This window comes from Sorex fumeus, unplaced genomic scaffold (genome assembly GCF_029834395.1).
Source record: "Sorex fumeus unplaced genomic scaffold, SorFum_2.1 ptg000001l, whole genome shotgun sequence".
Lineage (NCBI taxonomy): Eukaryota > Metazoa > Chordata > Mammalia > Eulipotyphla > Soricidae > Sorex > Sorex fumeus.
In genome coordinates this window covers 3000716-3026613 of record NW_026606058.1, presented here as the reverse complement: position 1 = coordinate 3026613, position 25898 = coordinate 3000716, and the positions used below count along the sequence as shown (strand labels likewise).

Here is a 25898-nt window from a genome sequence, read left to right as displayed (position 1 = left end):
CGGTCGTCTTTAAATCTCATTACGTGACCAGCCCATCTGATTTTCAACACCTTGGCAAATGAGACAGTGTCCCTGATTCTTGATCGTCGACGGATGTCAGAACTCCAGATTCTTTCTCTCATTTGAGTGAAACGTGATATTCCAAGCATAGCTCTTTCTATTCTAAGAATAAAAATAGAATTAAAAAAAAAGTGTGAATAAGTAGAAAATTTACAAATAACTGCCAGTTAAGTATTAAAGATGCGCAACCTTATTTATAAGATTCTAGATTGTCAAAAATCATAGTTTGACAATGACTGTCAAACAAGTCCTTTTCACAGTGCTGGCTAGAAACTTTGGCTGCAGTCAATAAGGCAATATTACACTGTGCTTACCAAAATTCATATCAAACATTGCTAGTGGAATTATAATGATAGAAATCTTTATAGGAGAAAGAGTATTTGCAGAATTGAATCTATCTGGTTCCAAATAAGCTCATTCCCCAGCCGCGATCCAGAGACTCATAAATAAATCTTAAAAGAGATCAACAAGTGACAGAATTTCTCCCGGACCAGGGTTGAGGCTGGGTCATCCGGGACATCTTGGAAGAAAACAGGTGAGCCCTGCACCCACAGAACTTCTGCAGATGAAAACCGGCCAGACTCTGCTGCTCAGACAAGCCTCATCCAGAAATAAATCTGTTGAAAAACTCAGATTTGCACATTTTGTGACCGAAATCTCCAGGCTTTCACAAAATTGGGGATGGGCTTCTTCCCCCATCTCCCAGTACTTCTTTCTGGAAGCCCTGGCTGTCACACACAGGCCCCAAAGCTGCCACCCACTTTAAAATTTAACTCCCAACCGTATTACCCTATTAAATTTTTTTTTGGATTTTCAGCATCTCAAACTCTGCACCACAGATAAGCAGAAACGGTATGCCAGGGGCTGGAGCAATAGCACAGCGGGTAGGGCGTTTGCCTTGCACGCGGTCGACCGGGGTTCAATTCCCAGCATCCCATATGGTCCCCTGAGCACTACCAGGGGTAGTTCCTGAGCCCAGAGCCAGGAGTAACCCCTGTGCATTGCCGGGTGTGACCCAAAAAGCAAAAAAGAAAAGAAAAGAAAAGAAATAGTATGCCAGATTGGATGGGATGTAACGGGAAGGCAATCAATCTCAATTAACAAAATATAACCACAGAAGTCTTAACCTACACCATCTTAGTAATCTCTTATACAAGGACTTAATAGCTCCAAGGTGAAATACAACAATCTTCACTAACTTTCTTCTAAGGGAACATTTTTTGATCATCCTTTCAGAAAACTATTTATAAGAGGAAATTATTTAGGGCCTGCTATGGGAACAAAGCTTAAGGAATGATTGAAATAATTGGAAATAATGGTGGTGGGATTAGTGTTGGAATATTGAATGTCTGTAAACAGATGACTTAGTAAGTTAAAAACTTAAAAAAATGTTACGTATCCAAAATTTAAAACAGGGGCTGGAGTGATAGCACAGCGGGTAGGGCGTTTGCCTTACACGTGGCCGACCCGGGTTCAATTCCCAGCATCCCATATGGTCCCCCGAGCACCGCCAGGGGTAATTCCTGAGTGCATGAGCCAGGAGTAACCCCTGTGCATCGCCCGTGTGACCCCAAAAAGCCAAAAAAAAAAAAATTTAAAAACAAGCCATGCCAAACTTCTCAAATCTATTATTAGCCTTCCTCGGTATCTATTGTACAGCTATCCAAAAACCAAATGAGGGCCAGAACATAGTACAGCCAGTAGGGTAGTAGGGTGTTTGCCTTGCACGTGTCTGTTCCTGGTTTGATGCCCCCCTGCCACTCTATGTGGCCCCCTGACCCTCCCCCAGGAGTAAACTGAGCACAGCCAAGTGTTACCCCATAAAAAAAGAAACAAAAAAGCCAAATGAAATACACTTAAGATGCAATATAAAGGGCTGCACTGCACTGTGGCACTGTCCTCCGGTTATTCATCGATTTGCTCGAGCGGGCCCAGTAACGTCTCCGTTGTGAGACTTGTTGCTACTGTGTTTGGCATATTGAATATGATATTGCCAGACTTTGCCATGCGGGCGAGGTACTCTTGGCAGCTTGCCGGGCTCTGCGAGAGGGGCAAAGGAATCGAACTCAGGTCGGCCAAGTTGGCCGTGTGCAAGGCAAACGCCCTACCGCTGTGCTATCACCATACCACCCTGAACGCGCTGGATAAAGGACTGATTGAATAGAATTTATTATATCCCTCTAGTATACAATAACGGCCTGGGGTGATAGTACCAGGGGTAAAACATTTTCCTTACAGCGGGTGATGACCCAGGTACTATTCTGGGGAATCCCATTTTGTCCCCTGAGCCTGACAAAAATGGTCCCTGAAAAAAAAAAAAAAAAAGGTCCCTGAATGTAGAGCGAGGAGTGAGCCCTGAGCACTGCCCCACACACCAAGCAAAAAAGAACCAGGACCAGTGTACAATGAAAGCTGCCAGGAGATGAGGAGATGAGGTAAGAACAGCAGCCATGAAGATACTGACTGCAGGAAAAGAAACTGCAAAACCGTAGGCGGTCAGAGCGATAGCACAGCGGGTAGGGCGTTTGCCTTGCACGCAGCCGACCCAGGTTCGATTCCCGGTATCCCATATGGTCCCCCCAGCACCGCTAAGAGCAGTTCCTGAGTGCAGAGCCAGGAGGAACCCCTGAGCATTGCTGGGTGTGACCCAAAAAGCAAAAAAAAAAAAAATCCTGCAAAACCTCAAGTTGTTATGAACTTGAAAAGATGCACGTTTATTATAGAGAACTCATAAGAATCTGGTAGTTTCTGAGAGAAAAGAGACTAAATACGCTCTCGCTGTGGTAGGCTTTAATTCCTTTGGTTCTAGTGTTGAGCTTCAAAAAGAGTCCAGAAAACTGGGGGCTGGAGAGATAGCACAGCGGGTAGGGCTTTTGCCTTGCACGCGGCCGACCCGGGTTCGATTCCAAGCATCCCATATGGTCCCCTGAGCACTGCCAGGAGTAGCTCCTGAGTGCATGAGCCAGCCGTAACCCCTGTGCATTGCCAGGTGTGATCCAAAAAATAGTAAAAAAAAAAAGCATGGACATTAGTCTTTAGAGTGCTCTCCCTGCTCAGTGTGTGTGTGTGTGTGTGTGTGTGTGTGTGTGTGTGTGTGTGTGTGTGTAGGTGGTCAGGGGAAGGCGATTGGCTTGGGTCACACCCAGAAATGCTCAGGGCTGGGGGCTGGAGTGATAGCACAGTGGATAGGGCGTTTGCCTTGCACGCGGCCGACCCGGGTTCGATTCCCAGCATCCCATATGGTCCCCCCCCCGAGCACCACCAGGAGTAATTCCTGAGTGCAGAGCCAGGAGTAACCCCTGTGCATCGCCAGGTGTGACACAAAAAGAAAAAAAAAGTGCTCCCAGGGGTCCAGCACTCAGGCTGAGGTGAGTGCTGGACCGGGCAGCCCCACGTGGCAAGAGCGCCCCCAAAGAGAGGCCCTGGGATGGGGGGAGGGGTCTCGGATGGGAGAGGGGCACAGAACCCAATTCTGGGGCTCCACCACGCACTGGCGGCGGCGGCGGCGGCCTCGGGAACGACACGAGCCCTCGCACCCTGCGCCAGCATCAGACGCAGATCCTCCCCCCCCCCCCCACACACACACACACCCGGGGAAGGAGCTGGAAGCGCTCGAGCTGATTGGCCGAGCCGCGGGCGCGGAGGGCGCCGTGAGGCCGCTGATTGGCTGTTTAATTCCCAGCAGGTGCCGCCTCGCGTTCCCATTGGCTGCGGGAGACCCGCTTGCTCTCCTCGCGTTCCCATTGGCTGCGGGGGACCCGCTTGCTCTCCTCGCGTTCCCATTGGCTGCGGGGGACCCGCTTGCTCTCCTCGCGTTCCCATTGGCTGCGGGAGACCCGCTTGCTCTCCTCGCGTTCCCATTGGCTGCGGGGGACCCGCTTGCTCTCCTCGCGTTCCCATTGGCTGCGGGAGACCCGCTTGCTCTCCTCGCGTTCCCATTGGCTGCGGGAGACCCGCTTGCTCTCCTCGCGTTCCCATTGGCTGCGGGGGGTGGGACGGCTTTGAATTCCATCCGGGTAATTGGCAGAGCCGCGCGGCTGGAGACCAGTCGCTCAGGGGGCGGGCCGCGGAAGGATTCGGCGGGGATGTCTGATAGGCTGAAGGCGATTGGTTAAGGCTGGAAGTCGGGCGCTGATTGGCGCGGGTGGCCGCGGGGGTGGGCCCGGGGCCCGCTGAAGTGCGGCAGGCGGGTGAGCGGGCCGGAGGCGCGGAGGCGGCGGAGGCGGCGGCAGCAGGGAGGGGCGAGGTGCGAGGTGCGAGGTGCAAGGTGGCGGCGCGTGCGACGACGGACGCTCCTCAGAGCGGTAAAGGCGGGCAGCGGGGGTGTGGGGAGCGGGGGCAGCCGGGCACGGGCATCCCGGGCAGCAGGGGCCGCTCTGAGGCGGCTGTGAGGCCTGAGGGGGCTGAGGGGCCGCGGGCGGGCGCTGTGAGGAGGCGCGTCGCCCGCCCCGCGGCCGCTAACCGTATTCTGAGGCCACGCGCTGAGCCGCCCCCGGACCCGGCCAGAGGCTGTGCCCGAGCCCGTTTGCGCTTTCCTGGCGTTCCTGATCCTCGCAAGCGCCACTCATTGATCAGGTTTCCTTTTATTTCCTCTTTCTCTCTCAGTTTTTTTTTTTTTTTCAGTTTTTTTTCCTTTTCTCTCTGATTTTTTTTCCTTTTTAGAGTCTCACTCAGGGGATGCTCAGGGATCACTTCAGCCCCTCTTCTCAGGACTCACTCCTGAGGGCTCGGGGACCGAGTGGATCCCGGGGATCGAGCCTCAGATAGTCTCAGCGTGCGAGACAAGCGCCCTTCCTGCCACACTCTCACTCCGGCCCCTTTATGACTTTTTTTTTTTTCTGGATATCTCATAGGATGACTCTCTACAGACTGTGAAGTTTGGGGTCCTCCTTCTCTCTCTCTCCTTACCTCACGGGGTCCTCGGTTTGGCAGAAGACTCGCTCCCGTGGCAAAGCCTCTCAGCTGAGAGAAACTGGTTGAAGGTTTTTTTTTTCCCTCAGGTGGAAGTATAAGTAAATGTAGGGGGGACTGGAACGTGACTGGACACGCAAGAGCCCCCGGTTCTGTCAGACATCCCTCTCCTAATGTAATGAGGTCAAGAAAGTTGAATGTTGGGGCTGGAGAGAGAGCACAACGGGTAGGGCGTTTGCCTTGCACGCAGCCAACCTGGGTTCGATTCCCAGCATCCCATATGGTCCCCTGAGCACCGCCAGGAGTAACTCCTGAGGGCAGAGCCAGGAGTAACCCAGGTGCATCGCCGGGTGTGACCCAAAAAGAAAAAAAATTAAAAATAAAGAAAGTTGAATGTTGGGCTGGAGCGATTGCACAGCGGGTAGGGCGTTTGCCTTGCACGCAGCCAACCTGGGTTCGATTCCCAGCATCCCATATGGTCCCCTGAGCACCGCCAGGAGTAACTCCTGAGGGCAGAGCCAGGAGTAACCCCTGTGCATTGCCGGGTGTAACCCAAAAATTAAAAAAATTTTAAAAAAAGAAAATTGAACATTGGGCTGGAGCGATCGCACAGCAGGTAGGGCATTTGCCTTGCACGCAGCCGACCTGGGTTCGATTCCCAGCATCCCATATGGTCCCCCGAGCACCGCCAGGAGAAACTCCTGAGGGCAGAGCCAGGAGTAACCCAGGTGCATCGCCAGGTGTGACCCAAAAATAAAAAAAATTTTAAAAAAAGAAAGTTGAACGTTGGGCTGGAGCGATTGCACAGCGGGTAGGGCGTTTGCCTTGCACGCAGCCAACCTGGGTTCGATTCCCAGCATCCCATATGGTCCCCTGAGCACCGCCAGGAGTAACTCCTGAGGGCAGAGCCAGGAGTAACCCAGGTGCATCGCCAGGTGTGACCCAAAAATTAAAAAAATTTAAAAAAAAAGAAAGTTGAACGTTGGGCTGGAGCGATCGCACGCAGCCGACCTGGGTTCAATTCCTAGCATCCCATATGGTCCCCCGAGCACCACCAGGAGAAACTCCTGAGGGCAGAGCCAGGAGTAACCCAGGTGCATCGCCAGGTGTGACCCAAAAATTAAAAAAATTAAAAAAAGAAGAAAGTTGAACATTGGGCTGGAGCGATCGCACAGCAGGTAGGGCGTTTGCCTTGCACGCAACCGACCTGGGTTCGATTTCCAGCATCCCATATGGTCCCCTGAGCACCGCCAGGAGTAACTCCTGAGGGCAGAGCCAGGAGAAACTCCTGAGGGCAGAGCCAGGAGCATCTCCAGGTGTGACCCAAAAATAAAAAAGGATAAAAAGAAAGTTGAATGTTGGGCTGGAGCGATCGCACAGCGGGTAGGGCATTTGCCTTGCACGCAGCCGACCTGGGTTCGATTCCCAGCATCCCATATGGACCCCCGAGCACCGCCAGGAGTAACCCCTGAGCATCGCGGGACGTGACCCAAAAAGAAAGTTGAATGCCAATCCAGCAAGCTTTGGGCGTAGGTTCTGCCTAGTAGGACATAACTGGAGAGAACCTTGAACCTGTGACCTGACTGCTCATGGTTGAAAGAACATAAAAGTGAAGCTTTTCGGTCTTATCACACAGTTGCTGACAACTGAAGATGATTATCTAGTGACATCCCACGTTAGAGTGATCCACATTTCACGGTTCACCCGTCTTCCCTAGGTCTTCAGGTCTGATCCTCTCTTTGCGTTCAGTCGGAAGGAACAGCTAAAGTGAGCTAGCATTCAGCATCCATAGTTATGCCTGTTTCCTTGTTATTTCCCACTTTTATTTTTTCCTCTTTCTCTTTTTTTGTGTTTGGGTCACACCTGGTGGGCCAGGGCTTACTCCTGCCTTTCCCTCAGGGAACACTCCTGTCAGTGCTGGGGGAACCAGATGGGAAGTCGCATTCTGAACCTGTTCAACCCTGTGCAAGGCAAATGCCCTACCCACTGTACCATCACTCGGGCCCTATATTCTCATTTTCCTTTCCTTTTTTTTTTTTTTTTTACACAAAGCTTTTGAGTTTCATTTTTTTCCCCATGGGTCGAGAGTCATCTTAACATGCATACATTTTAAAACAGAAACGGGCTCGGACAGATTAGACAGACATTAGACAAGGACGGGGGGTTGGAAATTCTTATTTTAAAAAATGGAAACTGCAGTGGGAGATCAACAAGTCACACACAAATGGGGCAATCACTTATGCTGCTATCCCCTCCTCCAAAAAAAAAATTGACTCACATTTTTTACTGCAGTGATTGGCCCTGATGCTTGGGGGCGCTGAGCACAATCGAGCTTCCCTTCGAGGTTGCCAGCGCCTCAGGTCTTGGCTCTGAGCGAGGGAAGGTAGGCTTCTAGAAGCTTCCTTCCCCAGCCTCCAGAGGATCTCAGGACAAGCCCCTGCGAACAGCAGCTCATCTCAGGAGGGCTGTAGGCATGCGGCATCCCCACCCCCACCCTGCAATGGCTGGTAGATTGTGGGGGCAGCTGTTTGAGTGTATTCTCCCTTTGATTCCTGTGCTCATGTTGGACTCCTCCCCCATCTCTACCAGGAACAGATGAGTTGCCCACACTTGGGAATTGCTTTTTTTTGTTTGTTTGTTTCCCTCTTCCACCATAAATTGATTAAAAGATAAGGTGGGAATGGGGTGTGACTGGCTTCTGAGAAAAGTCTTGGGTTGGCCCTGGTGTGGGTGAGCACTGTCAGGGGACTGTTTGAGGCCTTATGCTCAGGCAAGAGAAAAGGGGAAGACAAGGGAGGGGAAGAGCTGCCTGTGTGTGAGAACTTAATGCACCAAGAATAGCACTGGGGGCAACTTGTGGCACGTGCCACGGGCCATGACCCTGAAACAGAAGGTGCTCCTCACCCCTGGGCCCCTGGAGAGACAGGGAAGGAGAAACTGATTCAGTGTCTCATCAGTGGTCTGAGCGGAGTCTGCAGGGCCTCTCTAGGGCTGGGCCCCGTGAAAGATTCTCAGCCGCTGTCCAGAGGCGCGGGAGCAGCTGCCTGGCGAAGGGCGAGGAAGGGGCCGAGGAATCTGGCCCTCAGCCTCCCGCCCTCCCTACTCGGCCATGTTCTATTCTGATACTTTTATTCTTGGGAGACCCAGAATGATCCCGGGGTGCTGCTTAACATTTCTTCTTGGCTCCAAAAAGTGAGGTTGTGTATTCTCACTTTCTCAAAAGGTGTTATTTGTAAATAGGTAAATTGTAAACCAAACTGCTGAATAAGTAAAGATTCGTATTTTGATCACTGAGTATCTTCGATAAATGTCAGTTATAGATTCCATTTGCTTATTTATTTTTGAAGAGGGGAACCACCTGGCGATGCTCAGAAGTTACTCTTGGCTCTGCACTCAGGCATTGCTCAGGGGACTATATGAGATGGGGGTTGAACCCGGGTCAGTCACCTGCAAACCAAACGCCCTCCCTGCTGTACTGTAGCTTCAGCCCCCAAGTTTTGTTTCTGATATCTTAGGACACAGTAACAACAAAGTCTCCAATGGAGATGTTACTGGGCCCGCTCGAGCAAATCGATGATCAACGGGAGGGCCTTTACTTACTTTACTTACTTACTTACTAGTGAAATTAAGCTCGTGACTCCTATAACAGACTAAATAAGTTTGTCCTTATCCATCACACTGCCACATACGCATAATCACTTCCAACGAAATTATCAGTGTTCCCTTGCTTAAACCCCATCCACCGGTGCTCAAACAAGAAACCTATAGCCAGCTCCTTGGCTTGCTTTCTGATCTCAGTTTCCTAAAGCAGCTCTTTGGGTTTGTGTCTTCTACCTATTAAAACTCTGGGAACTGGGCTGAAGGGCTGGTGCAGGACAGGGGGTAAGGCATTTGCCTGGCCAGCTCAGCTTAGAGCCCTAGCACTGCATATGGTTCCCTGAGCACAGCTGGGTGTGGCCCAAAAGCCAAGAATGAATAAGTAAAACTCTTGGCTCCGTCTGCCCCTCTCCATCTCCATCATCAGCACCTGGACTGGTCTTCCCGCATCTACTCTTACTGTCTACAATTCATTCTCACTACAGACACACCCCTAATCAGGAATTATAAGGAATACATGAGGTGTCAAAGGAAGTTTAGGAGGACTGCTAAAACCTATAGCAGTGAAAGTCTAATACGAAGGGTCAGGATCGGGGTGGGAGAACTGGCCAAGAGACAGAAATATCAGATATCCTTTTGCCTTGATTGTGGGATAGTTTAAGAAAAAATTTTAGTTTACCAGTCTCCTTAAAGATTACCAAGGTGGGGGCTGGAGCAATAGCACAGTGGGTAGGGCATTTGCCTTGCACGCAGCCAACCCGGGTTCGATTCCCAGCATCCCATATGGTCCGCTGAACACCGCCAGGAGTGATTCCTGAGTGCATAAGCCAGGAGTAACCCCTGTGCATCGCCAGGTGTGACCCAAAAAGAAAAAAAAAAAGTGGAACCACAGTTAAGTCCACTCTGAAAAATCTCCCCACTCCTACCAATCATTAAAAAAAAAAAAAAAAAAAAAAAAAAAAGATTACCAAGGTGAATTGTTCTTTAAACCAAAGCTGCTTAAACGTGGGTGAAGGAGGAAAAGTTTGGCAGCAATAAAAGGAATCACCAAAAATTTAATTCAAAATAAAACATGTAGTGAATCCAGGGTGATTCTATAAATACTGGCCTGTGTTCATTTCTCCAGGAAAAAAGGGATAGTGAGGGGCCAGAAAGATAGTACAGCAGTTAGGTTGCTTGCCTTGTACGCAGCTGACCCAGGTTTGATCCCCAGCATCCAGTATGATCCTCTGAGCTTGCCAGAAGTGATTCCTGAGTGCAAAGCCAGGAGTTACCCCTGAGCATCACCAGGGTTGTGCACCCCCCAACCCCCAAAAAAGCCACAGTGCATATTGCATTGTATGGAAGTGGCAGGCTGTGCAATTTTACGGCAATCCCTATCTCCTTTAAGTCTCACTGTTCCAGTCGGCAGCATTGTTAGTGGAATCAGGTTGTCTCTGGGTTCTAAAACTTCCATTTGTGTTTGTGTGGCGGAGGGGGGATGGAACAAAATAATTTTTATTGAAACTTAGAAAGATGTGGTGGAGAGGAACAGAGAAGTGTGTGTTCAAGAGTGAACACAGGCTTCTCCAAAGTGTGGATAGACAAGCAAGTGAGGTACATGTTGAAGGGAGAATATGGGCTTGAAGAGCAAGCCTAAAACTTGTAGTTCTATATTTCTTTGTTCCTTAAGCATAATTTATGTTAAAAGTGGACAGCAGAACATTATGGATCGAGTTACTACTGTTGTTCACAACTAGATTCAATTCCCCAAATCTTTTCAAGCTTAAAGACATTTCTAGCAAATGTCAAGTCCTTCTGACAGATAGGAAGCTCACTGCGAAGTCTTTGAGCTGTGGTAACCGCAGACCACCCACACATTCAATAATCAGTTTATTGCACTGAGTTCATAAGTGATTTGAATTTTACTTATTGGGGGTTGACGCTACACCCAGTGGTGCTCAAGGGCTATTCCTGGCTCAGTGCTTACCGTTGGCAGTTCTTGGGAGACCTTGCAGTGCTGGGAATTGAACCTGGGTTTCCTACGTGCATGTGGCCCAATCTTTTGAGTTATCACCTGACCCTGTGATTTTATATCATCATGAGCTGGTTTTCAGCTCTGCTACATTTAAGAAGTCTTTTATATCCTAGCTTCTTCCAGTTGTTGTCACTGTCACTGTCCTCCCGTTGTTCATTGATTTGCTCAAGCAGGCCCAGTAACGTCTCCATTGGAGACTTGTTACTGTGTCTGGCATATCGAATACGTCACGGGGAGCTTGCCAGGCTCTGCCGTGCGTGCGAGATACTCTCGGTAGCTTGCCAGGCTCTCCAAGAGGGGTGGAGGAATCGAACTCGGGTCGGCCATGTTGGCTGCGTGCGAGGCAAATGCCCTACCGCTGTGCTATCGCTCCGGGCGTTTGCCTTGCATACAGCCAACATGGCCAGTTGTTGTAGTCACCAAAAATTTATATTGCATTGTTATATGTAATTGTTTGGGGGTTTCTCTTTCCTATGATACTAGGTTTCAGTCTTGGGGTGTGTTTGCTTAGATTGATTTTGTGTGTGTGTTTTGTTGTTGTTGTTTTGGGGTCATGCACAGTGATGTGCAGGGGTTACTCCAGGCTCTACACTCAGAAATTACCCCTGGCAGTGTTCCGGGATGCCAATGACCCAACCTAGGCTGGCCACATACAAGGCAAGTAAGTGCCCTACCTGCCACATCTGGCAGTGCTCAGGGGTTACTTCTGGCTCTGTGCTCAAGAATTACTGCTGGTAGGCTCATAAGGGATGCCAGATACCAGCCTTGTGCAAGGGGTTGACCTGTAATACTATCACTACGGTCCCAGAGTGAAGTATTTTCTAGCCACCCAGAATAAACTTTTGATAAGGAATGTAATTTGAGATTTATATATTTTAGGATGTTTTGCACCCCCCCCGTGATGTTTAGGGGTTCCTCCTGGCTCTCTATACTCAGGAATTACTCTTTGTGGGGCTCATACTTGGTTTGACCTCGTGCAAGACCCTACCACTGTACACTTTCTCCAGCCCCTGAATAAAGATATTTATGTTATTAACACCCAAACTTTCAGAATGGTGATAGAGTTTATTTGCAGTTTGGGAAAAGTTCTGCTCGAGAGCACAAGTGGCAGAGTGCACTGCTGATGCTGCAGGGAGCCCCTATTTGAGAGAGAGACGGGGCGGGGGGGGGGGGGATAACACAGAGTGAAGGCACTTGGACTTGTTCATGGACTCAGTTTCATCCTCAACAGAGAGCAAGGCATGGGTCCTGAGCATGTTGTAACTCAAACCAGTTTAATCCAGCATTTAATTCTACCACAGAATCATCTGTTTTCTTCAACTGAGTAGAATGGGGGTTGACGGGCAGAGGGAGGCACATGCCCTAAGGTGATGGACCCCAAACATGACCTGTCCTGCATGGAAGTAATTGCCTGGAAGAACAAAACATTTGAAAGAGGAATTCAAATCACCAAGATACCTAATGGAAATTTTGTTTTCAGCTTCTCAGGCCATGAGTCTGGGCAAAAGGAGTGGATCCCGTTTGTTTGAAACTGTTGGCTAGAAGAAAATGAGACTTGGCAGACTTATGATAGTTCTCTAAAGCACTTTTGTTTTTGTGGGGCTTGGGATCAGAATTGTGGTCTCAGGCATGCAAGACATGTTCTCTGCCACTGAGCAGTTTTTGGCTCTAAAGTTCCAGGTCAATAAAATTCTTTGAGGCCAGATGCAAAATTTGGTCCCCAGGTAGTAAGAAAGACATCCACAGTGTCCTTATTGAAAGGTCTGGGACAGGATTTTGGAAAGGAAGAAATGGATTCCGAAAGGAGAATTATGCTGAAATAGGGCTTATTGGAAATTGTGCTCCAGGGTGGATCGCACAAGTCCCTGGAGAAGCTAATGGGCATAAGCCCGCCCACCTGTGTTTAAAGGAGGATTCACGTTGAAGTAAAGGAGGCCTCAGACGGGGTTTGCTTAGCTAGCACCAAAGTCTTTTGTTTGGGTTCCTGGGATTCTGGAGATGAAGATGAGACATCCCTGGGGAGTGGTGGAACTGCATATGCAGGCTTCAAAGTGCCTATCTCTGGGCCCACCCGACACTTAAGTCATTTTTATGGGATTCTTGGGATGAGATTTCTGTGCTCAATTATCTGTCCTAACCACTCTTCTGAAAAGCTTTCAGAAAAAGCACACTTAGACGCCAGGTTTTGGGAGTTGAAATTTAAGTGGGTAAAGCACTTGCATGCAGCCAACCTGGGTTTTATCCCTGGCATTGCATATTGGGACTCTGAACCCCACCAGAAGTGAACCCTGAGTGCAGAAGCAAGGGTGAGCCTTGAGCACTGCCCAAAAAAAAAGGGTTTTTTGTTTGGGGGAAAGGGGTTGGTTACACTAAACATATGCAGAGCCTATTGCTCAGAAGTGACCCCTAATAGTGTTTGGGGGACGCAAGTGACATCAGGGACTCTAGCCAGGGTTGGCTGCATGTCCTTCCTCCTGCACTATCTTTCCAGACATTTGTTTGATTTTTGTTGAGGTGATGCAGGTCTTATTCCTGGATCCGTGCAGAGGAACCCTGGAGGTGTTCAGGGAACCATATGGGACAGCAGGGATTGAACCCCAGTTCCGCTGCATTGCAAAACAAGCCTTTACCTGCTATACTTTATCTCTGGCCCTATCCAGCCTTTTTTTTTTTTTTAAGATTTTTGAGCCACACCCAGCGATGCTCAGGGCTTACTCCAGGGTCTGCATTCAGAAATAATTCCTGGTGGTGCTCCAGGGAGTGTATGCGATGCCTGACTACTATACTGTCTCACCATCCCCAAGGTGAAAAAACTTTTAATCAGGTGTGAATCCTGAGTGCAGAGTGAGGAGTAAGCCCTGAGCACAGCCAGATGCAACTCTAAAACAAATAATTTAGGTTAACTTTTTCTACCTTGAGGCAAAGTACAGCATAAATTGTTTTCTCCTTCATGTTAAAACAAATATTGTTAAGTCATATTGTATTTGTATTATAATATCTACTTACATTTGGAGTAGAGACAGTTAAAAGATTGTATTTCTGAGGAAGAAAAGTAGAAGTAGCAAAGCCTCAAACTAGATCAGGAAACCATGTAAAAGAGAGCAGCTTTTGGAAAGGCCTCAAGGCCTACAAGGGCACAGATAAGGAACTTTGGGGCTAGGGGATAATTTTATTAGTGTGTATTTACTAAAGGACCACGGATCTCTATCTCTGGCACCGCCCATGTTCGGTGGTCTCCGCTGCTTCCCCCACCCCGGGGAGGCCGATGGTGATGGACAGGCAAGGAAGGAAAGAGGGCCAGGCTGGTTGGTATCAGTTGCAGTTTATTCCAATCTCCTTTCCGTTCTCCTCTGATTCTCCTCCTGCTTCTTCCTCCACCATGCTACTTCATTCTCTTTCTGGCTCCTACTTCATTTTCCTTCTGGCTCCCCCAGCCCACTCTTACAGTCTTAGTTAAATCCCAAAAGCATGAGGAATTGGGACTTACACATAGGTGTGGTCACAATAGGGGTAAAGTCTTCCCTCAGGGGAAGTTTCTTCTAGGACAGATTCTCATTCAGCAGGACGACCCCACCCACCCCCCAAGAGCAGAATCCCATAGGTGTGTTTCTCCTCTCCTTTTCCAACAAACATATAAGCATTTATAATATTTGTCATTTTGTATGGACACAGTAAAAGATACATTAAGCTTATAGAATTGTTCTCCTGGGGCCATCTCGATCTCAGACTACAGTACTCAGGCTAGGTTAGTCTTCCCTAACCCTAGCAGGGTCCTAATCTTGTTGTTACTTTTTGGATCATGACAGCATTTGTGACCAAGCTCTTATAGGTAAGTATCGTGACGCTTTGGTCTGGCCCATTTCAAAGCCAGGGTAGCACACAGCTTGCCCTAGGTCCATCCAATCCCTCATCAGGACCCTGCTTTGAAGCTGCTAGGAACTAAGGACAACTGTGGCTTAAGTCGAGGAAGTCGATGCCTTCCTCAGAGTCAGTTAACTCCCAAGTTACAAAAACATAATATTAACTGTCTTCCTGTGTCTATACAAAAAGGACATTGCTTTAAAGTAAATTATGCAAAAGACATAAGGAGAGGGGAAAGGCAGTATATAACTTACATGCAAGTTCCGTGTCCTTAGAAGGATCTGACCTTACAAGTTAACAAAGTCTGATTAGTGGAAAAGGTGATAGACAGGTTGGGGAAGAGAGCACAGAGAAGTTACAGATAAGCACACAAAGGAATGGGAGTGACTCAGGAGCACTGTGATGGGTGTAACCCAATAAGCCTAAGCTCCTTGTGGCAGGGGAGAAGGATAAACCAATGTTATCCTACAATTACTGGGGCCTGCTCGAGGCAGTCGACGAATAACAGGATGGTCGTGATCGGGATCCTACAATTAGAAAGTAGAAGAGAAAGGGAAAAATACTCCCCAACCTGGGAGGAATTTATTTAAGAACCAAGTTCTTAACTAAACTGTAGCACTGTCCTCCCGTTGTTCATCAACTTTGCTTGAGCGGGCACCAGTAACATCTCCGTTATGAGACTTGTTACTGTTTTTGGCATATCGAATATGCACCGGTAGCTTGCCAGACTCTGCCGTGTGGGCGTGGTACTCTCAGTAGCTTGCCGGGCTCTCCCAGAGGGTTGGAGGAATCGAAGCCGGGTCCAGGGCAAACGCCCTACCCACTGTGCTATTGCTCTAGCCCCTTAACTAAATATTTTTAACTAAACATTTTTTTAAAAAATGTTTAATACTATTTTCTATTGTTTTCAAAATTGTGATCAATGTGTAGCTCTTGCTGGTATGTATGTGCGTTGAAGTAGCACTTTTATTTAGTTGTAGGATATGTGTCCATTATCTAACTTAAAAATTACTTGGGGGGGGGCTGGAGCAATAGCACAGCAGGTAGAGCGTTTGCCTTGCACGCAGCCAGCATGGCCGACCTGAGTTCGATTCCCAGCATCCCATATGGTCCCCCGAGCACTGCCAGGAGTAATTCCTGAGTGCATGAGCCAGAAGTAACCCCTGAGCATCGCCAGGTGTGACCCAAAAAGGAAAAAAAATTACTGAGGGACTGGAGTAACAGTACAGCAGGTAGAGCATTTGCCTTGTACACGGCCGACCCTGGTTTGATCACTGGCATCCCATATGATCCTTCAAGCCCCACCAGGTGTAATTCCTGAGTACAGCGCCAGGAGTTACCCCTGAGCATCTCCAGGTGTGCCCCCCCACACACACCAAAAAAATTTACTGAAATCTTTTACACAAAATAGATTTTGACAGTCCTCAAAAGGGGGTAGCAGACAGAAATGGTCTTTTTAATAACATTACAGTATGTTCCATTTCTCTCTGCCAGACATAATGGTGCCGAGTGTAAGTCTCTTTTATTTGCTTATTTCAGGATGTAAGTCAGAGTAAAGCAGAAAATGTCCTCTCAACGGACTTCTTGGACAAGTTTGTCCACTATTCAGAAAATAGCACTTGGCCTTGGAATTCCCGCCAGTGCAACAGTTGCCTATATCTTGTACCGCAGATACAGAGAAAGCAGAGGTATGTGAACTCCATGACTTATCTCTGTCAGAATATCTAGGCTATATTCCAGCTGTCTTAAAAACTTTCCTTGGGGGTTGACAGAGGGGGGCGGGGTGGTGGGCGGTAGTGCGGCATTGCATGCACGTGCCTGGGGGATAATTGGCTTTCACTGAGGGAGTTTTGAAACTGATTTCTTCTTTTCTATAGTTTTAACGTGTGGTTACTTCGTGAAATGAATTTATTTTATAATTTTTCACTTTCCTTCAGCACCATCAGTGCTGCAGCTGTCTCTTCCTTTTTTTTAAATTTTATCCAGTTTCTGTACCTGTTATCTTTTTTGTTTTGGGGCCACACCCAGCAGTGCTTAGGGGTCACTCCTGGCTCTGTACTCAGGAATTACTCCTGACGGGGCTCAGGGGACCATATGGGACGCTGGGGGATCAAACCTGGATCAGCTGCATGCAAGTCAAGCACTCTACCCATTGGGCTCTCTCTCCAGCTCCACCCATTATCTTTTTATCTGACACTCCTTTTAGTTGTTAGGGCATTCACAATGGGGTCAAATTTCCCCATAGTCTGGACGCTGCAAATAGGACCTTAGGAAATTATTCAGAAGAAAGAAGTTGTGAGCGGCCTAATGGTCTCCTCAGGCCACTTTTAATCTTCCTTTTTTCTGCGAGTCAAGTCTTAGAGTTATCATTTTCCCATAGTCCAGAACCCTGCCTTTGTAGAGTCAAATGCTTTTTCCATTTTATTGTTTACTTCCATGGGTGGGGCTACACCCAGTAATACTCCGGGGTTACTCCTGGCTCTGTGTTCGGGAATCACTCCTAGCAGGCCTCAGGGGACCATATAGGATGCCAGGGATCGAACCCAGGTCAGCCACATGTAAGACAAGTGCCTTCCCCGCTGTGCTATCCCTCTGGCCCCTCCTCCATTTTGGCATCTGAAGCAGTCCCCCAGCGAGAATCCCCTTTCCCCCCCGCCCCCACCGAACCTCAATTCCACTTTTCATTCTGGTTGAGACCCTCCATCATCTCTTGGGTCAGTGTTTCTTTGGCAGATTCCAGGGAGGGCTAGTAAGTAGCTTTGGGGATTGTGTGAGTCTGATCTGATGAACCATGAACTGTGCAGAAGAGCGTTTGACGTTTGTCGGGGAAGACGACATTGAGATAGAGATGCGAGTGCCCCAGGAAGCGGTGAAACTAATCATTGGCAGGCAAGGAGCCAACATTAAACAGGTAAGAGTGCAACTTGGAACTTCCAGGTATTGATTCTACTGATGACTTCTTGTTTCCTTCCTCTGCCCCATTGTATAAAACCCACCCGTACTGGGGTCTGAGCTATCATAGTGCAGCAGGTGCTATAATTTGCCTTGCACGTGGCCAAGATGGCTTTGATCTCCGGTACCCCGTATGGTCCCCCGAGCACCTCCAGGAGAAATTCCCAAGTGCAGAAACTACTCCTGCACACACACACGCAAAAAAACACCCACCCACATTGTGTATGTGCATATACACATCCATATAGCAGCTTTCTCTCTGCCCGGGCTATTTTCCTGCTAGAGGTGAGTACTACTTCCTGAAGAATGGGCAACTTCGCTTGAATTGGCATCTTTTATTAGGTGATTCTTGGCTTAGAGTTTGAATCACTTTTTTTCTGCTTTGGTATTATTGAGCGCTCATCAACAAGCAATGACTGTCATATTGCTCTCAATATTCATCTACGGTTGGAAAATCAGTAAAATGGTGTATTTTCATTTTGTTCTACAAATAAAATTAAGGGGGAAAACGGTTCTAAACACAGTGGGGTTTTTTGCGTGTGTGTTGGTTACTGTTTGGAGTTACCCTGTCACAAATCTCCCTAAATACAAGTAATGAGTGGTGTAAATACAAGAACACCCTGAGTTAGCCAGTAACTGCATCTAATCCCATCTGCTTCCAGGATTAGGTGTAGAATGTTCTTAGCGGACTCAAGTGGAAACTCTTGCAGAGCAGATGACCCTGTGTCCCTTTCTCTGCAGCTGCGGAAGCAGACAGGTGCTCGGATTGATGTCGATACGGAAGATGTGGGTGATGAGCGGGTGCTGCTTATCAGTGGCTTTCCTGTTCAGGTGTGCAAGGCCAAAGCAGCCATCCATCAGATCCTGACAGAAAACACCCCAGTGTCTGAACAGCTCTCGGTTCCCCAGAGATCTGTGGGCAGGATCATAGGTATCGCTGCACGGCTTCCTCCTCTTTTTCCTCTCTGCTGACCCTTTCCTTTCTTGCATACCCTTCCAAGGATTTTCCTGGCCTCCTTTCCCTCGCCGAGATAAAGAGAAGAGAGACACACTGAAACCAGAACTTTACTTTTTCTTTTTTTTTTTCAGAACCTCTGATAGAGCAAAACCGTTCACTATAAAAAGTTGTTTGATCTGGGGGCTAGAGCATAGTACAGCAGGGAGGGCATTTGCCTTGCACGCGGCCAACCCGGGTTCGGTTCCCAGCATCTCATATAGTCCCCGGAGCAGCACCAGGAGTAACTCCTGAGGGCAAAGCCAGGAGGAACCCCTGAGCACCGCCGGTGACCCAAAAAAGCAAATAAATAAAAAGTTGTGTGATCTGAACCTTACATATAGTTCAACCGAGGGCTTCAGGTAAACATTTTTACCTCATGCTAGAGATTTTAAGGGAAGCTCGGCATGTTTCAAGAAAAAAAAGCTCTCCTGTTCTGAGATAGTGCTGTAGAGCGTATCTCAACCAGGAGACATGTGGGTCACAGTGGGGCCCTCCCCTGCATATTCCAAGGGGCCACAGGTTAAGAATCATGTAAAGGGAGGACCGCAGCAAGAGACTTGGGGGTCAACTAGAAGGAAGGTCTGGGAGCAAGTCATAGGAAGGAAGGAAGGGCAAAGGGGCCACGGACAGAAAAGTGTTGAAGAACATGACTCCAGAGAGAGAAGCTCTTAGACTCGCCCCTCGAGCACGTCTGCTGCTGCAGGAGCTCCCGCAGAGCCCTTCCTCAGGAGGTGTCCCACACACCTGGAAGGAGATGGAGTGTGCTGAGGGGTCGGCAAGAGAAAGGGCAGGCAGAAGTTAACCGAGCTGTTATGTCAAGCTTAAAATGAGCAGGGCGAATAATGCAGTATTCTTACAGAAAGGACCTCAGTCGTTCCTATTTTCCTGGCTTCCATCTATTCCGTTCGCTAATGAGAACTGACTCTTCTCTCCAGCTCTACAAAATAATGGTGAGCCAGGAGGAAAGTCCAGACTTTGATGTTACTGTTCCATGCAGGGAGAGGTGGTGAGACAATTCGTTCCATCTGTAAGGCCTCTGGAGCAAAAATCACGTGTGACAAAGAATCAGAGGGAACGTTACTACTGTCAAGACTCATCAAAATCTCAGGCACGCAGAAGGAGGTGGCAGCAGCCAAGGCAAGTGACAGACTTGATAGTATCTAAGAGTGAGAGGACTTCTTAACTCCTGGGGCCAAATACCCGGGCACCGGAGTGGCATTTCTTTTATTTCCCGTAGCATCTGATACTGGAGAAGGTTTCAGAAGATGAAGAACTCCGGAAAAGAATTGCTCATTCTGCGGAAACCAGAGTCCCACGCAAGCAGCCTATCAGTGTAAGGCGGGAGGAAGCACCAGAGGCTGGTGGGGCTGGAGAGCCTGCTTCTTGGAAAGCCGTGGAGCCGGCGTCCGCACCAGCCCGGCCTCCTCACTCCGGCGTCAGTGACGTGGTTGGTGTCGGGCCAGAAGAAGGGCCCTGGGAGAAACCCAGTGATGACAGCTTTCAAAAGTCTGGCGATGTCAGTCCAGAGATGCCCATGTTTGAAAGTAGGTAGCAGAGGGAACCTGTTAGCCTAATGGGAGATGGAAATACTGGGTTAGGTAACCCAAAGCGGCTAATTCCTATTTCCTTGCCTATAGTTGTAAGTTTTATACCTTAGGCGAATCTTTATGGCAATCTTTTACTTAGAGTAGGAGTAAGCATAAGTAATAATTTTCAGAAAAAATGAAAATGGGCCAGAGCAGTAGTACAGCAGGTAAGGGCATTTGCTTTGCATGCAGGTGGCCCAGTTTTGATCCTCCACATCCCATATGGTCCCCCAAGCACTGCCGGGAGTAGTTCCTGAGCTCAAAGCTAGGAATAACCCCTGAGTATCACTGGGTGTGGCTCAAAAATTTTAAAAATATTATTTAAAAAAAGAATGAAAAACAGCTAATGTTGGAGAATGGTTTTAAAAATAAATAAATAAATGGGGGTGGAAATGATATGCTAGGGCCAGAACAATAGTATAACAGGTATGGAGTTTGTCTTGCGCGTGGCTGACCCAGGTTCAACCCCTAGCATCCCATATGGTCACCTGAGCACAGAGCTAGGAATAGGCTCTGAGCACTGCCAGGTGTAACCCCGAAATAAAGAAGTACGCTAGTTCACAGGTCTTTGCATAATATATCAATACTTGAATGCGTATTTCATCAAACATACTTAACTACCTTTTTCGGGGGGACGGGTCACACCCGGTGGTGCTCAGGTTATTCCTGCTCAGCACTCAGGAGTCACTTCTAGTGGTGTTCAGAGGACCATATGGGATGCCAGGGATCCAACCCAGGTTGTTTCCTATCTGCAAGGCGAGTTTCCTATCTGCTGTGCTATCTCACTAGCCCTCAAATATGATCTGCATGGTTTTTTTCCTATCCATTACCACTTTTAAAAATCTGTGCATGTCATGAACGGCAGAACACTTGCTAGCACATTAGTTAACTTGTTCAATGAAAAGGCATTAAATTTTTAGATATATACGCATAAAATTTTAAAATAACAGCGAACTAAATATAATATATAAGGTAAAAAGGTAAAGGCCCTCCCGTTGTTCGTCAATTTGCTCGAGCGGGCCCAGTAACGTCTCCATTGGAGACTTTGTTGTTACTGTGTCTGGCATATCGAATACGTCACCGGGAGCTTGCCAGGCTCTGCCGTGCGGGATAATATATAGTTACCCTTTTTAAAGAAAAAAGATCTGTGCATGTGTCCTGATGGGCACGGCAAAGGAGGACCCCTAAGAATTCAGACTTAGTTTAGTGCTCACTTTGATAGCTCATATTATATACTTAAGATAAAATGATACAAAGAAGATTAGCATGGGCCCTGCACAAGGATGACATGGAAATTCCTGAAGCATTCTGTATATTTTAAATAAAAAATAAATACTGGGTGGGGGGGCAAAGAATTTAGACTAGTTCAGATATGCCAGACACAGTAACAACAAAGTCTCCAATGGAGACGTTACTGGGCCCGTTCAAGCAAATCGACGATCAACGGGAGGACCTTTACCTTTACCTAGGGTCACCAGAGTCTATGGTAGAATGGGGTCTGGACTGGGCCCGTCTGTCTGTGTCACTGCTCCAGGCTGCAGCTAGCATATGGTGGCTGATTTGTCTATATAGCAAATAACTTAGGACTGTAAACTCCCTTATTTCTCAGTTACATCCAGCTATACAGAACAAAGGCTGGAAAGAGAGTATAGTGGATAGGTCACTTGCCTTAAGTGCAGCAAACCTGGGTTTAATCCCTAGCACCCCAGATGGTCCTCCAAGCCCCACAAGGAATGATTGCTGAGTGCAGAGCAGTTGGGGCGACACCTGGTGGTGCTCAGGAGTTACTCCAGGCTCTGTGTTCAGCGATTACTCCTGGCCGGCTCTGGGAACTATATGGGATGGCAGGGATCGAACCGGTGGCGGCTGCATGCCACGCAAATGCCTTACCAGGTGTACGATTACTCCAGCTCCTGCAGCTGTTTTTGTTGTTATTGTTGCTTTGTTTTGGCTTTTGGGGGTCACACCCTACAATGCTTAGGGGTTACTCCTGGCTTTGTACTCAGGAGTCACTCCTGGTGGTGCTTGGGGGGACCATATGAGATGCAGTGGATCGAACCCAGGGTGGCCACATGCAGGTAAATGTGCCATCAGTTGTACTATTATACTGCTCCAGCCCCTGCAGCCATTTTAAAATAGTAATAGCGACTCAGACTGGGTGCCTCTCACCCCCAAGGTGTGGCCTACCATTCTTACTAGAGGTGGTTGGACCCCTATATCAAACGGTGATGATTCTGCACTTTCTCTGTGGTTAAGTTCCCAGTCCTGACTTCAGTTTCCATGCTGATGAGTTCCTGGAAGTCTATGTCTCTGCCTCTGAACATCCTAACCACTTCTGGATCCAAATCATCGGCTCCCGAAGCCTGCAGTTGGATAAGCTGGTCAGTGAGATGACCCAGCACTATAATCATAGTCCGGTAAGTTGCCCTAGAGCGAGGGTTGGGGTTATGTGGGCTTATCCTTTCTATTGTATCATATTCTCTTTCTGTGGTGCGGCTCTCTTCCTTCTGGTATTCACTGCTTGTTTTTGGTTGGTTTGTCTTTTAGCGTACCCTTTCCTAACTCTCCTCCTTCCTGACTTCTCATCCCCATGTGTAGCCTGAAGACTTGATTGTGAACGTAGGTGATATCGTAGCTGCACCTTTACCTACAAATGGTTCCTGGTATCGAGCCCGGGTCCTTGGTACCTTGGGAAATGGAAATATGGACCTCTACTTTGTTGACTTTGGAGATAATGGAGATTGCCCGCTGGGGGACCTCAGGGAACTCAGGTGTGTAGGGAGGCCAGGGAGGAGTCCAGCTAGAGTCCCAGCTGCCCACTCGGCCTTTTCGTACTCATCAGCAGGGGGATTTGAAAGGGGTCCTATGTCCAGGGAGCCAGTGGTCATATTCTTCATCAGGGCTGGTTGGGGCTACCTAGAAGCAAGAAATTTTTAAATACCGTTCTCACACGAGGATTATAATTTCAATTTCTTTCACTTTAGGAGTGACTTCCTAAGCCTTCCATTTCAAGCAATAGAGTGTAGCCTGGCTCGGATCGCCCCCAAAGGTAAATTGGGCACACCATTTATTGGCCTTGCTGGGACCAGAGAGAGTACATTGGGTAGGGCGCTTGCCTTGCACACGGCCAACCCAGGTTTGATCCCCAGTACCCCATAGAGACCCCTGAGCCCCACCAGGGTTGGGTGTGGCCAAAATAACCAAACAAATGAAAAAACCTCAGTGGTCTTACTTCTGAATACAGAAACCTCTGTAGAGCCCACAGACGGGATTCCCATATTCACGGGCTTTTTCAGTTCTGGGGGTTTGGGTTACCTTTTCCTCATCAGCCCTGAAAAAGAGCCAGAAATTTTTTCTGGTATCAGTCCCCTCTGTAGTGGAAAGAGGTAGTTCTGGTGAGAGAGCTCAAGGGACTGAGTGCATGCTTTGCACGCAGAAGTCTGGGTTCAATCCCCAGAGCTCCGTGGTTCCCTCTCAGACACTGAGTCAGAAGTAGCCTCTGAATACTGCCTGCTGTGGCCCCAAAACAAATAAAAACAGTCATTTCAGTTACCCTTTGGGTATAACCCCGCCCTGACAGTACCAACCCCATCTTCGGCTCTCCTACAATCTTTGCCAGGTGAACAGTGGGAAGAAGCAGCCTTAGATGAGTTTGACAGACTTACTCACTGTGCTGACTGGAAGCCTTTGGTTGCCAAGATCTCTAGCTACGTCCAAACTGGAGCGTCAACTTGGCCCAAGATCTACTTATATGATACTAGTAGTGAGAAGGTAAGACTGTGTGTGGGTCACTCTCCTTGGTCTAGTTACAGCCTCCTTTAGCTTGCTCCTCGCAGAAACCCCTATCTGATATTACTGTCTTATCATCTCCTATTCACTTACCCCCAAAGGAATCTTTGCTCTTCCACTGTTTCCTCAGATTTGCCCTTTCTCACTGAAAGTCCTTCCTTTTTCATTTTATTTCTCAGAAAATTGATATTGGGCTGGAATTAGTTCGTAAAGGATATGCAGTTGAACTTCCTGAAGACACAGAAGAAAACAGAGCATTGTCGCAGGAAATGGTGAGTGAGGCATTGTCATCCACGAGGGGCCTTCTTGAGGCAAGTTGGGTACCTGGAGGACCCATCAGGACTTCTGGGCATACCTAACACTTTGCAGAGCTTTGCTGAGGACCATGAATGGCTCCACCGGATCATAAAAGGAGATGTATTTCTCTCCACAGCCGACCTTAGCTGGCTCAGCCAGGTCCTGTGAACACAGTGATATGTTGACCTCTCCTTCCCACCAGCCAGCACTTTCCTTCTCATTTTCATTCCCTCAGACCAGAGAAGCAGATGCGTCTCTTGGCAGCTTGCTTGCAGAGACCAAGAAGGGCCCTGAAGAGATCCCGAAGGCCCTGTCCTGCCTCAGCCTCTCAGGTACAGACCGCATTTCCCGCCAGAGTCTGTGGATATATATTTGCTGGCTCTCAGTAGGTGTCTAGAAGCTAGACGGATCCAGCCCTTAAAGTGCTCACTAAGCACCAAGAAGCCGTTTCCCCCAAATGCAGCGGCAGTGCCTACTGGAACGGAGCACTGTGTAACCTCCTTATTTCTGCTAAGCAGAAGCTGCCTCTATGTCTGGTGATGATAATCCTGAAGACGACTTAGTCTGAAGTGGACTCCACACCTCAGCCATCTGCTTTGCTGTGAGTAGAGCTGTCATCTCTGTGTGCACAGGAAAGGCAGGGCCGTGGGTGGTAACGGGCCATGCCTTACACCTCCCCGACTGCTTGTCGAAACTGGCGCTCTGCACCTTCTCACATCGTCTGGTGTCTTTGTTTTGTCTTTGGCAGGATTTGGTGCCTACGGAAAGGAGCCTGGGGTCTCAGTCCTTCTATTATCTGCTCAGTCCTTCTATTATTGCCAGACTGGGATTGTGTGAACGGAATATTTTCTCTTTCCAGTGGACTTCCAGAAAGTGTGAGTGGGGCACAGGAAACCACCTGGGCTCCTGCTCTGCTCCCGCCCCCTCCTCCAGTGTTTGAGCACTGTTGCATTCTTCCCAGGCTGGTTCTCTCTGCCAGGTCTCAGGGCCTACCACTGCTGGACTCTAGGTCACTAGAAGTGATTTGCAGACTTTAGCCTCTTCAGGTGACTGGGTAAGGGCAGTTTTTGAGTGGTGACGATCGTTGAGTAAAGGCACAAGTTCTGCGTAATTATATGAAGCCACCTCCAAGAGTGAGACGAGATTCCTGTCTCCCAGCCTCAGCTGCTGGTGTTATTGGAGATGTTTTTGAAAATAGTGGCTCCAGCTGTTTCCCTGGAAGCTTAGATTAAAGTATAAGGAGAGAGGTGGCTCAGGAAATGGTCTAATACTTCTAATATGTATGTATATACACTTAAGAAAATGAGAACATGTTACTTTCAGTTACTTGGGTGGAACCTTTGCTGAATAAAGTTCTCAAAATTATCTCAAACTCAGCAGTTGGATGAGTAGAAGCAAGTATATTGGGTATCTTCTAAGCTGGCAAAGATTGCAGAGCAAGACAGATAGTGCAGGAGTCAGACACTTGCCTTACATGGGTAAACACTACTTTTGGTCCCCCGAACATCAGCAGGAGTGATCCTTCACTACCACCCCTAGGTGCTGCTGGGTGTGACTCAAGAACCTTCACACACATGCATGTATGTGTATAACTAAGAACCAGAACCAGCTTTGGATTAATCTGTGTAAATAATATCACCCGAAATATTTGGAAGAAAGGACTCCTGGACTCGGAGTCTATGAACCTTGGTTTCAAGAAGAGTTCCATAGTTATTTTGCCTGTTTCCTTACAAAGTCTGTGGGACCACCTTGTGAGAACACAGTGACAACTTTGTCAGTGTCTAGTAATGTGGGTGGCAGAATGGCAAATGAGTTGCTTAAGGATAAATGA

At 48.2% G+C, this 25898-nt stretch overlaps 1 protein-coding gene and 1 pseudogene across 1 annotated transcript; both read left to right on the top strand.

Moving 5' to 3' along the window:
• The first annotated feature begins 15964 nt into the window (after nucleotides 1–15964).
• On the top strand, nucleotides 15965–24834 carry TDRKH (tudor and KH domain containing). Its single transcript, XM_056119253.1, has 13 exons — nucleotides 15965–16134; nucleotides 17251–17357; nucleotides 18140–18329; nucleotides 19393–19532; nucleotides 19633–19939; nucleotides 22238–22398; nucleotides 22580–22752; nucleotides 22966–23030; nucleotides 23601–23752; nucleotides 23950–24042; nucleotides 24303–24399; nucleotides 24586–24668; nucleotides 24816–24834. Exons 1-12 carry the CDS (start codon nucleotides 16011–16013, stop codon nucleotides 24633–24635), a joined length of 1659 nt encoding a protein of 552 aa, XP_055975228.1. The 5' UTR covers nucleotides 15965–16010; the 3' UTR covers nucleotides 24636–24668; nucleotides 24816–24834.
• On the top strand, nucleotides 21199–21299 carry LOC130035360 (uncharacterized; annotated as a pseudogene).
• Nucleotides 24835–25898: the final 1064 nt, after the last annotated feature.

Coding starts and splice junctions, on each gene's coding strand:
- TDRKH (XM_056119253.1), top strand. CDS start 16,011: ATGTCCTCTCAACGGACTTCTTGGACAAGTTTGTCCACTATTCAGAAA. Junction 19,533..19,632: donor AGGAGGTGGCAGCAGCCAAG/GCAAGTGACAGA, acceptor TATTTCCCGTAG/CATCTGATACTGGAGAAGGT. Junction 23,031..23,600: donor GGCTCGGATCGCCCCCAAAG/GTAAATTGGGCA, acceptor AATCTTTGCCAG/GTGAACAGTGGGAAGAAGCA.